The sequence below is a fragment of the Sylvia atricapilla genome, chromosome 3 (genome assembly GCF_009819655.1).
Source record: "Sylvia atricapilla isolate bSylAtr1 chromosome 3, bSylAtr1.pri, whole genome shotgun sequence".
Lineage (NCBI taxonomy): Eukaryota > Metazoa > Chordata > Aves > Passeriformes > Sylviidae > Sylvia > Sylvia atricapilla.
Genome location: NC_089142.1, coordinates 3,015,009 through 3,030,670, shown reverse-complemented (window position 1 = coordinate 3,030,670; position 15,662 = coordinate 3,015,009). Strand labels below are relative to the sequence as shown.

General features: G+C 48.1%; 1 protein-coding gene across 2 annotated transcripts in view; it reads right to left on the bottom strand.

Annotated features, from left to right (window-relative positions):
* Positions 1 to 10,369, bottom strand: part of BLK (BLK proto-oncogene, Src family tyrosine kinase) — a 45,786-nt gene extending 35,417 nt beyond the window's left edge. The window contains exon 1 of one of the 2 annotated variants that reach the window (XM_066314621.1): positions 10,213 to 10,369. Coding sequence is in view for 1 of the 2 variants with exons in the window: in XM_066314622.1 (XP_066170719.1) it covers positions 1,338 to 1,417 (80 nt within the window). In the remaining variant the exon portion in view is untranslated. Of the gene's footprint in view, positions 1 to 1,337; positions 1,609 to 10,212 lie in introns of those variants that run through there. The other variant, XM_066314622.1, reaches the window with a different exon arrangement.
* Between the last annotated feature and the right edge of the window lie 5,293 nt (positions 10,370 to 15,662).

Sequence of the window (15,662 nt, the reverse complement as noted above, 5' to 3'; positions counted from 1 at the left end):
AAATGTCTGCTTACATTGAGCTTTGCATCCCGCTGGAAGCCGACGGATGCTCGGCTGGGCTGCAGGAGGCTGCAGGCCAGGAAACAGAGCCAGGGATCAGGGTCCTGGAGAGGGGAAAAGCAGCAGGGCAGACTGCTTATCCCACCTCCCTTCATGCTTCCCTCATGAGCTCAGCCCAGGCAGCAAGGTGGGATGTCTGCTGGGAATGTCTCTGCAGGACTCTGGGGCAGTGGGTGAGGAGAAGGATGGATCCAGGAGAAGGAGGCACGTCCCTCTGGGTACCTCCAGCCACTCTGAGGTTCTTCAGGTGGGACAGGTTTTGTGACAAAACTGCGCTGCTCAACAGCCCTTCCTGCAGAGCCTGGAATTTCTACCCGAATTTCAACTCAAATTTCCACCCAAATTTCAACTCAAACCTCTCTCTGCCCAGTGTCTGTGTGGGCCAAATTGTGGATGGGTCCTGGGTAAGCTGGGGCACAGCAGGGAGAAATCCCCTCTGCAGGCCAACACCATCTGACATCCAAACCCTATGGAAGTGGGCACAGGTCATGGACCCTTGGCCAGAATTCCTGATGCTCCATTCCACAGCACTTGGAGGACACACCACAGGAATCTGTAGGGATGTGGGGAAATCCTGGCCCTCCCATCCCTGAGAACATGAAGAGATGGATGGGCTCCACTCCTTTGTGTGTGGCCACCCAAACTTCTGCCCTGGGAAAGGCCCTTCCTGGAGGCCCTGCCTCCCAGAGGATGACTTTTCCTAGGAAGAAGACAGCATTTTATAGGACTCAGAGGAGAAATGAACCTGGTGGCAGGCTAGTGCCAAGGAATTCAGTTCCTTGGGTCAGGTCTCAGAGGGAATGAAGCTCCCTCCCACCACACTCAGCTGAGACAAAAGGCTATAGGAAAGGAGGTACATCTCCAATTCCTCACCTGAACACCTCCTGCTGCGTGTCAGGAATAGCAATGGGACGCCAGAGCACTCCCCTCCTCATCCCAGCTGTGTCCAGCTCCTGTCAGCCTTCCCCACATGTAAATCCTCTCTTCCCTTCCAGGCCCTGGGAGCATGACAGTGCCAGGATATGCACACCTGGAACTTCTTTGTCCTCCCCTCCTTTTGCAGCAGACTGAGGGAACAGCATCCCTGCAAACCATCCCTCGGTGCCGGCTCCAGCAGGAGCTGGGAAGTGCCTCCACCATCTCTTTAACCCCCAGATTGTGGGGAGAGGAAATAGGACAAGGAGGGATGGGAGAGTGGATGAAGACAGAGAAAAACCTGCTGGGCTTCTCCCCACCCTCAGGGGAATGTGGATGGGGGTGGGATGCCCCCGACTTGCCTGCTTCCCACGCTGCTGCTCCTGGGGACACGATCCGAGGATGCACGAGCCACTGGTCGGACCCATGACAGATGCTCCATGGGGCTGAAGGCCCTTCCCAAATTTTTCTCTCAGAGGCCTCTGGCTTCCACCACATCCACACCATCCGTGAGACCAACAGCTTTACACCCCCGGATCGCAGGAGCAGCCTGGTTTTGCAAATGCTTTTAATGGGTTTTCTTTTTTTAATCAGGTCTTTGTGTCAGAACTGACTCTTTTTCTCTCCCCTAAGGATTCCTTGCTCTATTTTGATTATAAAAATGATCACCTGGGAGGCGGTGGGAGTTGCACTTCCCAGACAACCTGGCCAATGAAAATAACAATGAGGAAGGCAAATCCAGAGAATTCAGACACAAACCCCAGCAAATGCCACAGGCTATTAACAGCTGTCATTAAAAACAGCGAAAATGACTGTGAATGGATTGCGCTTCCACTCTGCAAACCACCAAATTTTAGGAAACGACCCAAAAAACTGGCTTTGCAATGATCTTTCCTTTCTGTGACTAAAAAAAGACATTTTACTGATGAAACACATCTTATTCCAGCCAGACTCATCCCTCTATGAACCTACTCAACCATAGCAGCGTGGTCTAACAAATTAAGACCTGGTCAGGGACTTGTGGGTGGCTCTGAGGAAGTGACTTTCTCACTTTGCCTCAGCATGTTCAATTGAGAGGCTGAAACACTGTCCTGGGAGATAAATGTTGTATAAGAAGCAGGGTTTGTTTCTACAGAGGCTTCCCATGGCGGGAGTGTAACGAGCTGGCTCCTCTGGGCTGTTTTCAGTGTATTTTCTTAAGCTGTTGCAATCATGAGGCCCCCAAAAAACCACCACAGTCACCTCTGCGGGTAATTGCACAGCGTCATCTTTGTGTCACAAGTGTCAGCAGGAGGGAAAAGGACGCCTGATGTCAGCCAGCTCGAGGCTGGGATGAGCTCACGTCGTTTTACACTTCAGCTGCCCCCACTGAGCAGGACAAACATGGGCCAACATCTGCCGGGTGTGATGCACAAACTAAAGGTCACTCCACGCTGGTGATGTTGTTTACATGAGGGAAAGCTTCACGGGGCAGCGCTGAGCTGAGGTCATGGCAGAAGACCTTTACCAGCCACGGGACAAAAGGACAACAAGAGGGTGGCTGAGGACACGGTGGTGTGGGAGGTGGGGGCGGCTGCTCCATGGTGCACGTGGCTGGTGTCCCCTCTGGGAACACAGCATGGGAATCAGCCTTGGCTCTGCAGCTGTGCTCCAGACAAAGGAAGATGACCCCATGGAGGGCTGCAGGGCTGGTCTGGGCCATGCACAGGGGCCTGCAAGTCCTTGGGGGTCACACTGAGTCCATCATCATGGAGAGTCAACATAGAATTTCAGAATGTCTAAATCCCAGAATCCCAGAATCTCAGAATCCCCGAATCCTAGAATAGTTTGGGATTGGAAGGGCCCTCTGTAGACTCAGTCCAACCCTCTTGCTGAGGCAGGATCACCTGTAACAGGTGACACAGGAACACAAACAGGTGTGTTTGGAATGTCTCCAGAGAAGAAACTCCACACTCTCTCTGACACCCTCAACATAAAGAATTTCTTCACGGTGGTTAAGGTAGAACTCCTTGTGGTTTATTTTAAGTCCATTTCTGCTGATCCTGTGGCTGATCACCACTGGAAAGAGCCTGGCACCATCCTCTGGCACCCTCCAAGCCTGGGTGACACTGAAGACAACCAGGACAGACACCCAGCCCAGCAGACCTCAGCCAGGTGTGACTGCTCTTAGAGACACAGAAATGAGGAAACCCTTGCAGGTTTGCCAAACCTCCTCCTTGCCAATTTGTGTCTTCCCTTCCCAATTCTCCTCCAGCTAAGGGCAGGGGATGGAGCTGCTCAGGTTTGGGGCTGGGGAAGGAGAGGACAGTGTCAGGTTAGGTGGAGTGCTTTGAGATTTAGGACAGGGCCTCACCGTTTGGTGGGTGACCTCTCTTTGCTAAATGAGCTTCACTTCCTATCCCTACGAAAAGGGAAGTTGCTCTTTTAGAAAGCCACCGTCATCCACCGCTGAGGTGGGAAGGAGGAGCTACCATGAGGTGCAGCAAGGGCTGAGCACTGAAGCAGCATCTGCCAAGTCATCCTGGGACCAGGGAGACAGCATGGCAGCTCCAGACAGAAACCTGCTTCTGATTTGAGACACATTCTCACTGCTGCCAGCGGGGAAACCCAGCAGATGCAGCTGCCTGCTGCAGAGTCTGTCCCAGAGATGGCCGCTGTTCAAGCCGCTCAAAAGCAAGAATTAAAAATTAAAAAAAAAAAAGGTTTGGATGTGGTGTGGTTTTCCTACTGGACCCCAGGGAGGTCTTTCTGGTATCTAAGGTGTCCTGTGTGTCCCCTGGGGCACATCCCTTCATCCTGAAGCCTCCTGTGTTTCCTCCAGCCTGGAGATCTTGTGGCCACGACATGGAACATCTGCAGCCCAGAGAATTTGCTTCTTCAGCCCAGGGATGTCCTCTGAAAGCATCTGGAGGAGGAACCCTCAGAAAGCTTGTGAAAAGAGGCACTAAAAAGGGAGAAAGTCTCTCATTTGCAGCTCTCAGTCACTCCAGATGGGTTCCATCTGTCCCTGTTCCCCCATGAGGCTGTGATCTCACCCAGCCAAGCAGGGTCTTTCTGGTGGTGGCTTCCACCCTGTTTTCATACATCAGTCCCCAGATGTTCTCCAAGGTCTTTTCAGGCCCCTACACAAGTGTGAAATCATGGATTTGCAGAATCACAAAATAGTTCGGGTTGGAAGGGACCTTAAAGATCCAGTGCCACCACCCTGCCATAGGCAGGGACACCTTCCACTGTCCCAGATTAGTCCAAGCCCTGTCCAACCTGGCCTTGGACACTTCCAAGAATCCAGGGGCAGCCACAGCTTCTTTGTTCCACCTGTGTCGGGGCCTCCCCACCTTCACAGGGAAGAATTTCTTCCTAATATCCAATCTAAACCTACTCTCTGTCAGTTTGAAGCCATTCCTGGGCAGGTCTCCCTCCAGCTGACCCCACAGCCACCCTCCTGCACGGCCTCCTTCTGCAGCAATGTCCATCCTATAGCATTTCATCCATTTCACACTGAGCCAAAACCATTCCTGGCGGGATTTCTGCTGCAGAGGTGACTCCAGCTTTGCTCCAAACCCTCCAAGAAGGATGAAAGGTACCTCTGCTTTCCCAGCTGACCCCCAGGATTGCTTCCCCATCCTGCTACTGCAAAATCCGGGCAGCTCATTTCCTCCAAACATTGTTTTCATGGGCTGGCCAAGCTTTTCTCTTCCCTTTTAGGAATGAGTAGTCTCCTTTACCATCAGAACCTCCCTGTTCCCTCTCCTCCAGCAGATTAAAAGCTTATTGACAGTGTCCTGCTGCTCTTGAAAGATGCTGATGTGTTACAACAAACCCACCAGACTCCATTTTGAGAGTCCATTTTTGGAGCTTTCTGAGGACTTTTTGACTGCTGAGGTAGGATCTCAGCTACTAAAAGAGGCAATATTGGTGTTCCTTTCCCACTCTTAAATATTTGGTGGCTGCATCCAGACCCCTGCTGGTCCCCAGAAGCTGTGGTGGCTCCTGGGTTATATTTATCCATGTATGTTTATTAAGTTTATTTAAATTCTATCCTGATTTCACCAGCACTCCTGTTGGATCTTTTCTTTCCAAGTGACAGGCTATCACTTTCTCCCTGGTTCGAAGGAAAACAGAGGATTTTCCCTGATCCCATCCCTGTGTTTGGGATGACACTCAGACAACATCCACCAGATCACCCTGAGTGTGGGTGAAAATGGGCTCCCTCTTGTATCACTACCATTATTTATTATTAAATCACTTTGGTTTTGCAGGGATGTCTCCAGGGATGAAAATGCAGGTTTTGCTTGATGGCAAATGGGAGATATTCTGCTAGTAATTGCTATAAAGAGATTTTGTCTGGATCCCGTGAGGAAAAGCCTTTTTAGACAGAGAAAGTAACTCCTACCCAGACAAGTCCTCCCTGCCAGGCTTGTCCCACACTCACAACATGACTATTCTTGGCTACTTGCAGCAGCCAAAACCTTGTCTCAATATTATTTCCTTTCTGATGCTCGTAAAGAAAGAAGGAATCCATTACTTTTTAATCCCTTACCCAAAATCAGAAGATTAACTCGATTTTCAGAATTTAAATAATATCAAAATATCCTTATGGTGCTCGAAGGAGACAGAAATGTGGCAGAACAAAGCCAAACCTCCCAACCAGGTTTGTTAAAGAAAATCATTACTTATGCCACTGAAGTGATGAGGCTGATCCGCTCTTGGGCTGCATCACATTTGATCTGGACTGAATTTATTGTTTCACAGGCAGAATAAATCTTATTTTCTAAAGTTTCTTGCTCTGCCTGGCATCAGCAGTACTGCGCTGAAACAACTAGGATTTTTCTCATCTGGTTAGGACCAGTCTTTGTACAAAGTCCCACATTCACAATTCCCTTCCACTCACAGTTACTATTCCTTGGCAGACCACTCAGTGACTTTCAGAATGTTTTTTCCAACTTTTTCACCACAATTCTCAGGGAAAAAAAAAAAAAAAAAAAAAAAAAAAAAAAAAGCATTCCATGGGAAATCACCACCTTTCAAAAGGTTCTGTCGCAGAAGCACTACGAATATTGGCACCTTTCACTGGAAAAAAAGAATAATCGTGCAAGTTTGCTGCATTAATGCCTCAAGCAGCTGTGCTCTTCTTCCTCTGCTTCTAAAACGGTCAAGGTCAAATATGCAAGAGACAGCCAGGAAAAAATGTCAAGATAAAAGTCAATTTAAAGCTTTTCTATCAATTTCTCTGCGGGCTTAGCACGACATCACTTCTCCCTCTTTCAATCACTCATTGCAGGTGACACCTTGATTTTTCCACAGCCTCTATTCAAAGCCCATTTCTCAAGCATCATCCTCCCATAGACACATTTTGAGATGTTCTGCCCCAAATTTCACGGTTCCAAGTCGTTCACATGACCCTGGATGCCACCATCACTCAGGTGCTGGGCAAGGAATTGTCTGGGCTGAAAGAAGTCCGACAGTTCCTCTGCACCGGGCATTTTGTTACGGTTTTTCTTTCCCACCCCAAGTTTCATGGAGAAGAGGGACCTTCCATGGATGAGGAAACACCATCCTGTAGTAATTTGGAATCGTGGGGACCTGAGCATAGAGCCAAGCACTTCTTTTGTCTGTTGGCTGTAAGGTCCCTTTATCAAGGGAATGAAGAGTTTTTCACCCAACCTTCATCGACCAAAATCATTCCTGATTCTGCCATCACCAAGGCAGACCAAACATCCACTGAGTTATTTTTCATTCTTTTCTACTTGTTAAATATCAAAGAATTCATTTGTGAGCCATGTGTTTATTATTTCTGCCGTTGTGTCCTACGTGCCTGACACACAGGACCCCAGGGGTGCTGCTTTTTGGTCAGTAACACATTCCACAGCTTCCAGAGGAGTAGAAATCCTCAGTGAGATTTGGAAAACTATTTTATAAGTATGTAAGTAAGTAAATAAAGAGGGAGAAATGCAGGAGCACGATTTTGAAAAGCAGATTTCAGTTCAGAAGCCACGTGTACTTCACAGGGTGGCAGAAATTTAAGACTGACACCATGAAGGTCATTAAACTCAGAGACCCCCCCTTACTTGTATTTCAAAGCTTTCAGTGATGGAAATTCCCACGGCTTCCTATCAGTCTATCCCAGCTCTCCAATTCCCATAGCCTTAAAATGACTTCTTAACAACCACCACTAATTTCCTTCACTGAAAGACTCACGACTGCCTGTCCTGCCCATGGTGGATGTTCCATCCCTGGAATTGTTCAAGTCTAGGTTGGATAGGGCTTGGAGAAACCTGGGATAGTAGAAGGTGTCTCTGGCCATGGCAGGAAGCTGGAATGAGCCGATCCTTAAGGTCCCTTCCAACATAAACCATTCCATGATTTCATGGTGGACAGCAAGTTTATTCCGTCCCTCTTCGCTGTGTCTCCAGTAAATGAGGCAACATCATTCCTTGCAGTAATTCCAAACTGTTCACACTTCTCACACCTTTGCTCAACCGTGTCCCTCTCCTTCTGGTATTTATCACTGGGTTTGGAAGTTTGTATAGGCATGGCCACAGCATTTTTGAAATTAAAACTGATCAGTATTAACAAAGACAAAATTACTCCATAAAACCTCAGGAACATTGTTCTCCTGCTCAGTTGCAACTTTTTCTTGGAAAAAATTGCAATTAAACCTCATGGTTTTACTTCCAAACAAGGTGCCGCTGTGGTTTCTGTTTGTTTTTTGGTGGTGGGGGAGATTTTTTGGCTGGACATGTGATGGATTTAAATCTGATATGGAAAGCAGGCTGACCTGTGAGAAGCAAATGCCTTGTCCAGCATGAAATATTGGAATTCTGGTTTACATTCCTGCTTATTTTTAAGCAAGAACCGTGACCCTGCATAGCCTGTTTTGTCCAGTGATGTCCAGTGGTGCAACTGCTCCTTCCACAACCAGCATCAGGACCCCGGGGCTGTAATTTGTTGCCAAGACCTCTGCAAGAGGGAATTTCATCCTTTTTTACCCCCCTCCAGCTACTTCTGATCTTGCAATGTGGTGTCAGGCAAATGAAAAAAGCTGACTTGCACCACATGGGATTAAGACATTAGATGGAAACTTGGGGGCTGGGGAGGATTCCAGCAGGATTTCACCCCAGGTGCCCATGATAGAACCCCTGAAGGAAATTATTGGCTACAAGGGAACTCACCCACATGGAGGCAACACTTGGTTACCTCCAGAGGCTCGTGAACCGTGGAGGAGCAGTGAGGAAACTCCTTTTTTTACACAGATGGAATGGAAAGAATGAGGAGAAGGAAGGCAAACAATGATGAAGCAACACTGTGCCCAGGAGCTCCTACTCTGCTCAGCACATCCCTGTGATCCCCATGAAATCCATCCGTGTGAATCCCCCCACTTTCCACACCTGAGATGGCAAAAAACCTGGGCTGTTTCTGAAAACATCCTCAAGGAGTTTTCAGATGTTGATGTGCCCATCAGAGCCACAGGGAATTAAAGGTTGAAAGGTCAGTCAGGAAGAAATTCACAAAGCAGAAATAAAGGAGTGGATAGCTGTGTTTGAAAGGGAAACACATTATGAGGGAATGGGATGCCCATCCTGGGATATTGTGGGTTTAGTTAGGAGGAGCTGGGTGCACACCATCTCGGCTGAAAGCTGAGATATTACAACATCCCAGAATACCCCACGCTGATTAAACTGAACATGGGAATTCATTTGAAAAGAAGATGAAGAATAATCGGGAGAGTCTTTGCAAAATTTTCACTTAAATGTGCCTTGGTCTTTCCTCCTCCACCAGAAAATTCAGGTTTAGACTTTGCAATCCTCACGGGGCAGCAATACCCCTGTATTGGCAGAACAAAAAAAGAATGAGCAAAGGAGTGGTTTTTTCACTGACTTTTGGGTACCAGTATAATGAAAACCCTGCAGGAGGTCTGGGAGAAGAAAGCAGAATGTGAACGAGAAATCACAAGCTCTGCAGCCCTCAAACCTTCTGATAAAAATGACCTAAACCTTGACAGAATGACTGACCGAGCATATTAATGAGGGTGCCTGGGCTGCCCTGCAGCTGTCCTTTTTTTATTCCTCATTTCCATCTGCCTTCTCCATCTCCAGCATGTACCCGAGCAGGGACCATGTGCGTGTGCTCTGCATACAGCAGGAACCCTCACTGCTGGCAGTGTCTTGGTTTTGCACTGTTAAAGATGCATAATCTGTTAAATATCTGAGCAGCCCGTCATGAGAGGCAAGAGATAACCCCAAATGAGGAGTGGGGTAACTAAAGCACTCTGAAGAGCATTCAGTAGGGCATAATCGGCCACAAAGCCCTGAGGAAACACCTGAGGAGGTCTGAGATGCAAATACCCCACAATACAGCACTCCCAAAAGTGCCACAGCAAGCACAGATATCGTAAAATATCCATGCTCCGATTTGGAGCTCTGGAATTTTGAGCCTGACCTAAATTTTAATCAGGAATGAAAGTTATAGGCTTAGTGCAGATCCTGGGAAGTGACCAGGTAGAAGAAGCAAGTGCATTCTTCCTATAGCTCCATTGAAGGTTTCCAACTTTGCCAGAAGCTTTGCTTATAACCAGCACTAACTTTGTAGTGGTTTTACCAACTCCAGTGGAGGAGCCGGTGAAAACAAAATATTGCATCCAGTGAGACCATTTAAACCATCTGTGGGGTGGAAGAAAGCAAAAACTCTCAAAAATCCCAAATGTGCACCTCTACAAATGAGGAATTAAAGATTTGACCCTTCCCAGCAGTGTCTGCTGCACCCAAAGGTTGCTGTGTTGGAAGCTGAGCACCCAAACTTCCACCTCCCCTCAACTTCAGAACTGGGTCCCTGATTTAATTTTCTCCTGTCATTCTCATTTCCAAGAAATTCAGTTGGATGAAACTCATTCACTCCTGGCTATCATCTACCTTCACTATTTTTAAGAGAAAAAAGATTGGTCTGTGTCTGAGAAAGAACCCACTGGGTGAGTATCCAACATGGAGCATCAGTCCCACCTCAGAGCGTTCCCAATTCCAGCTCTGGGAAGCTGCCAGAAGGACAGACAGACACACCCACTATCCTGGTCCAGTTTGGCTCATTGGACATCCCACCCTAAAGGCTTTAATTATCACTGGTCCATAGGCTGGTCCATAAATCTTTCAATACCCTAAGGGAATATGCCCAGTGGAGCACCAGACAACAAACAGGCAGCAGGAAGGAAGGAAGGAAAACTGCTGGAAAATCATTTGCCCTTACCTTGAGAGTCCTGTGTTCGGATTAAATCATATCCCACTCAATCTTAGCTGTCCACCAGAGCTGAAAAACCCCTTCCAGATCATCAGCTTGGGACCATCAGCTCCTTTTGATGAGTTCCAATCCTTGGAGCACGCAGAAAGAGAAAACCCTAATTCTTCTTGTCGTCGTGTGTGTGTTGAGTTGCTGTTGGTGGTTTCCTGTTGCCAACAGCTGAATGACAGATGGAGCTGGTTTGTTACACTTATAGCAGTGAAGGGCCGGCAGTGTGACCACACTTCTCACACACTACTAATCTTAGAACGGGGTCTACCTTAGAAGAACCCACAAAAGCTCCTCAGGCAGTAAGAAGTCAAGTCCTGCTGCAAACAGGGCCTTGAATTGCACTCATTCAGGCTGGGGTGAGCTGAAAGTCGTCCCCTGGAGAATCAGAGTATAAGGCTGGTCTGAAAATGGGAGGAGAAATATGGGTCTGGAGTTGCCTAAATTGGTCCATTCACAGCTCAGAGCAGTCTGGGCCAATAGGAGGGGTGGGGTTATTTATTGCGTGCACTTGACTTTCAGTGAGCTTATCACCAGTCAGGTTCGAGGCTGAGAAGTTTCTTTTTTTGTAATCAGCTGGGTTACCGGGCTGTAACTTCACTCACTTTCCATTTGAGGTTCTGTTTCCGCTTCAGACCTCACTTAAAGAGACTGGTCATGTTCTTCCTCCTTTCTTCATCAAGTACAAGACAGCTGATGCCATTTAGGGCGTGGGGGGAAGAGCACAGGAGGGAGCTGGCAGCACATCCTGGTATCTCTTTATCACATGTGTGTGAGATTTCGTGAGGTCTGCCTTCCCTCCGTTCTGTGCAATTAACTCTTGTGGTGCTGCACGAAGCTCTGCCTGTGCTGAGCACCCAGGGCTCATCTGGAGCTGCTGTGGGAGAGACCCAGCTCAAATCTCCCTGCACTGGGGGATTTCAGAGCCTTCCATTCCAAAGGGTCTTTGGGCACTAGGGATTAACAGAATGGTTTGGGTGGGAAGGGACCTTAAAGTTCATCCTGTTCCATCCCTTGCCATGGGCAGGGACACCTCCCAGTATCCCAGGGTGCTCCAAGCTCTGTCCAATCTGGCCTTGGACACTGCCAGTGATCCAGGGACAGCCACAGCTCCTCTGGGAAATCTCTGCTAGGGGCCTCCCCACCCTCACAGCCAAAATTCCTTCCCAATATCCCATCTATCCCTGCCCTCTGGCTATGGGAAGCCATTCCCTGTGTCCTGTCTCTCCATCCCTTGTCCCCAGCCCCTCTCCTGCTCTCCTGGAGCCCCTTTAGGCTCTGGAAGGGGCTCTGAGCTCTCCCTGGAGCTTTCTCTTCTCCAGGTGAACACCCCCAGCTCTCCCAGCCTGGCTCCAGTGCAGCAGAGCTCCAGCCCTTGGAACATCTCCATGGCCTCCTCTTGAATCACTCCAGAAGCTCCAGGTCCTTCCTGTTTTTACTGTGCAGTGCTGTGAAGTTCAATCATCCTCATCTTCACCTTCAGCCCCAGGGTCTGGAACCCACCAACTCACCTGAGGGCCTGAAGCTGAGTGTCCCCTCCTGATCCTGCTGGATTCTGGATAAAGACGCTGCATGTTGAGACAAGGAGAAAGGAAAACCAGCCAGAGCCCCATCAAACAAAATAACAGGGATCCTGTCTGAGACTGGCTGAGCAATGGGATGCTTATCAGCTTTTTTTATGAAATGAGGGGTGAAGATATTATTTAAGAGAAGGTTGGATCTTTGCTCTTGGTCCTGCAGTTTCGAGGATCACCACTGGCTGAGATAACACCCTTCTTCTGATGGATTTTTGCAGGGGGAGTTGTCTGGAGGCAAATTCCAAAGCATGGATCTCTCTGGAATAGTGGACATTGGGAGTGTTGCAAACATTTGATTTTATGGCTTATTCATCAGTCTGAAACAGCAAAAGAGAGGAATCTAACAAGCAAACACATTTCGAGTGCTGTTCACATTTTAATGTCCCCAAAGGACTCAGTTTGGTTTAGAAACAGAAAAAAATTCCAACAGCTGGCATGAAAGAAAAAAAAATAAAAATCCAATTATTGGTTTTTCATTTTATTGTCCTGGGTTGAGGAGATTGTCCAGATTCAGTTTGTCAAGCCACCAGTTGCTGAAGCACAACTGTGTTCCCTGACAATCAGTTACAAATCCAGGGAATTCCACCCAGCTCTTGCAGGAGGAGTGAGCAGGAAGTGATTTTGGGGTGACAAGGGAGGGAAGCTGCAGCTTGGACTCCAACCTTCCTTCACCCAAACTTAAAGCAAAAGTCTGAGCTGGGCTTTTCTTACCTTTCCCTTCCTTACAAAGCCTAGGAAATTAGTTCAGGGCAATCACAGCATTTTTAAAACCCCTCCAGTCCTGTGGGTTTTGGTGATGAAGATTTACTGGGTGGACAGGTAAGACTGGAGGAGGAATTTTTAGTCACTAGCACTTCTGGGATGAATTTACAACAAATATTTTGAGGTGAAAGTGGAACTGGAATCCCTTCTTTCCAGCAAAGAAGAGAGGTGGAAAAACATATATCAGTCCTGAGATTTTAAATGCTTTTTACTTTTATGGATTGCTGCAATGAATTGGGTTAGTAGGTTTATCAAAGGAAAGCCATTACAAATCATTCAAATGTTTGAAAACGGCCTTGGTTTTATTTAGAAATGATTTCTAGTTCTTCAAGTCTTGGGATTTTTTATTTTTTTTTTTTTTTTTTTTTTTTTTTTTAGCTGAGGGAAGAATAATTCGCTAACTCAATACACACAAAGTTAGTTATGGAATCACCAAATGGATCTACTTTTACCTTTGAAATAAAAACAAATGGGCTGAAAAATTCCCTCCATAACAGTGGCAGGATTTCATGCACAATTGTCCTTGGTTTGGTCTTTGATGTTTGACTTACCTGGGAGAAACCCATACAGAAAATAAAATAGATATCCCAAGGAAGGAACCTGATCTAGTGGAAGGTGTCCCTGCCCATGGCAAGGGACTGGAATTAGACCTTGAAGGTCGTTTCCAACCCAAACTATTCAATGTCCCTATGAAGACTGAAACAGGACAATGCCATCTCCCTCAGTGATCCATGGAGATGAGCAGCCAGGTGACCACAGCTGACCTCAGCAGCCCCTGGGGACACCAGGGGACAGCATCTCCTGGAGACCTGCTGCCCTCTGGAGGTGCCTCTGCCACGTTTCCAGATTGATTTTCCCCCAGGTGATCCTCCAGCCAGGCCAGAGGACTTTCCTGCTGCAAGTCCCTGTGGATGGTGTGGGAGCTGCTCCTGGCCAGGATGGGATAATGATGGTTGGGAGCACCACAGTCTCCAATTCCCATCCTTGGAAGGCTGAGCTCCAGGGAACCACAGGATCACAGAATGGTTTGGGTTGGAAAGGACCTTAAAGACCATCCTGTTCCACCCTCTGCCATGGGCAGGGACACTTTCCACTATCCCAGGCTGCTCCAAGCCCTGTCCAGCCTGGCCTTGGACACTTCCAGGGATCCAGGGGCAGCCACAGCTTCTCTGGGCAACCTGTGCCAGGGCTTCACCACCCTCACACAGAAGAAATTCTTCCTAGTACTTCCTCTGAAGACACTCTCTTTCAATTCGAACCCTTTCCCCTTTGTCTTGTCACTCCGTGTTCTTTTCTCAGCTTTCCTGTGTGTTCCCTTCAGGTACTTCTGGAACTTTTCTTTAGAGGGACTTTGCTTTAGGGGAAAAACATTTATTTGGGGACCAGCTGTGAAGAAACCATTGATTCCAGCATTGGTCCCACAGAATGGCCACACAGCCCTGCCAGGAGATCCAGCTCCTCCATGATTTGTTAGTAGGACACCTGCAGGGAGAAATCAACCAAATCCAGCAGAAACAGCAAGAAGCAGAAGGTTCAAATCCAAACTGAGCTGAGCTGCTGCTGTTGTGATAAAGGAATGGTCATTTCTGCCCATTTTGGATGGTAAGAGACAACTCAGAAGATCCAGGTAAGATTTAGGGAGCTCTAAGCACCTTACCTTTGTGCTGCTCAGATAAGCACAGGGGATCCCAAGGAAGTCTGGCTGCCCCATCCCTGGAAATGTCCAAGGCCAGGTTGGAAAGGGCTTGGATCAACCTGGGATAATGGGAGATTTCCCTGCCCATGGCTGGAGATGGAACTGGATGAGTTTTAAGGTCCCTTCCAACCCAAGCTCTTTCATGATTCTACCACCACAGCAACCAATTTCCAGCTTGGGCTTTGCAAAACCTCATCCCAGCAAAACCTCAGGCTTGGATTTGGGTGTTCCCAAGAGTTCAGCAGTCCTGTGGAAAACATCCTGTGCCCAGGGATGCTGTGGGAACTGGCAGTCTCTGGAGTACTGTGGACAACAGAAAAGGATTCCTTGTGTCTGAGGAAAAGAAAAAAGTACTGAGCCATAGGTGTGGACAGTGCTGGTGTTGCACAGGTTTATTTTGACTGATCACACCTGATTTCAGGTGTCCACTGAAGATGGTTGGTGTTAGAGCAGCACCAGTGGGAGCACCACTCTTCTTCAGCAGCTCCCCAGCAGGGTTTTTGTTTGTATGAAGACAATTTATCCAAGATAAATCCAGGCCAAAAAACATTCAAACCCCATGGACCAGCTTCAGAGGGCCGTGGCTGCAGCCTTTCACTGCTATCTCATGGCAGCTCATTTGAAATCCATTACGCAACTGAATTTAAAATAAACATTTACAGAAGAGGGAGCGAGTGACAGTGTGTGGTCTGTTCCTGTGAGGAGACAGACAGACAGACAGACACCCAGCCTTGGGAACAGCACCTCTGCTGTAAACTCATCCTGCTAGACCTGAGCTCTGGCCCTGAGGCCAACTAACCCTGTCTGGCCACGTCTCTGCTGTTCAATGCTCCTGGCTGTCAAATCTGGACAAAATTGGACTGAATCCAACTTGTTTGTCAGCAAGGGGCCCCTGCCTTGGTCATTCCTGGGCCATGTCCTGGGATTGCTCATCCCACACCAAAACCAGGCCAGGGGCTGTTTCACCCTGTGCCTGTCTGTTCCCTGGTGCTGATTGGTTCATGGGAACAGGCACGGTTTTGGTTTGGATGAGATTTTGCTGCAAATGTCGAATGTCCCACGTGCTGGATGGACCAGGCTCTGCTCAGTGGAACCCAGCAATAAGATAATAAGTATGAGCAGAAACTGATGCCCAGCAAGTTCCACCTGGACAGGAGGAGGAGCTTTCCTGTGCAATGACCAAGCATCAAACAAATTGTCCAGAGAGGGTCTGGAGTCTCCCTCGGTGGGGATATTCCAGAATGATCTGGACACAACCCTGTGCCCTGTGCTCTGGGATGACCCTGCTGGAGCAGGGAGGTGACACCAGTTGACCCACTGTGATCCCTTCCAACCTGACCCATCTTGGGATTCTGGGATTCCTTTTGCTGCTGAAA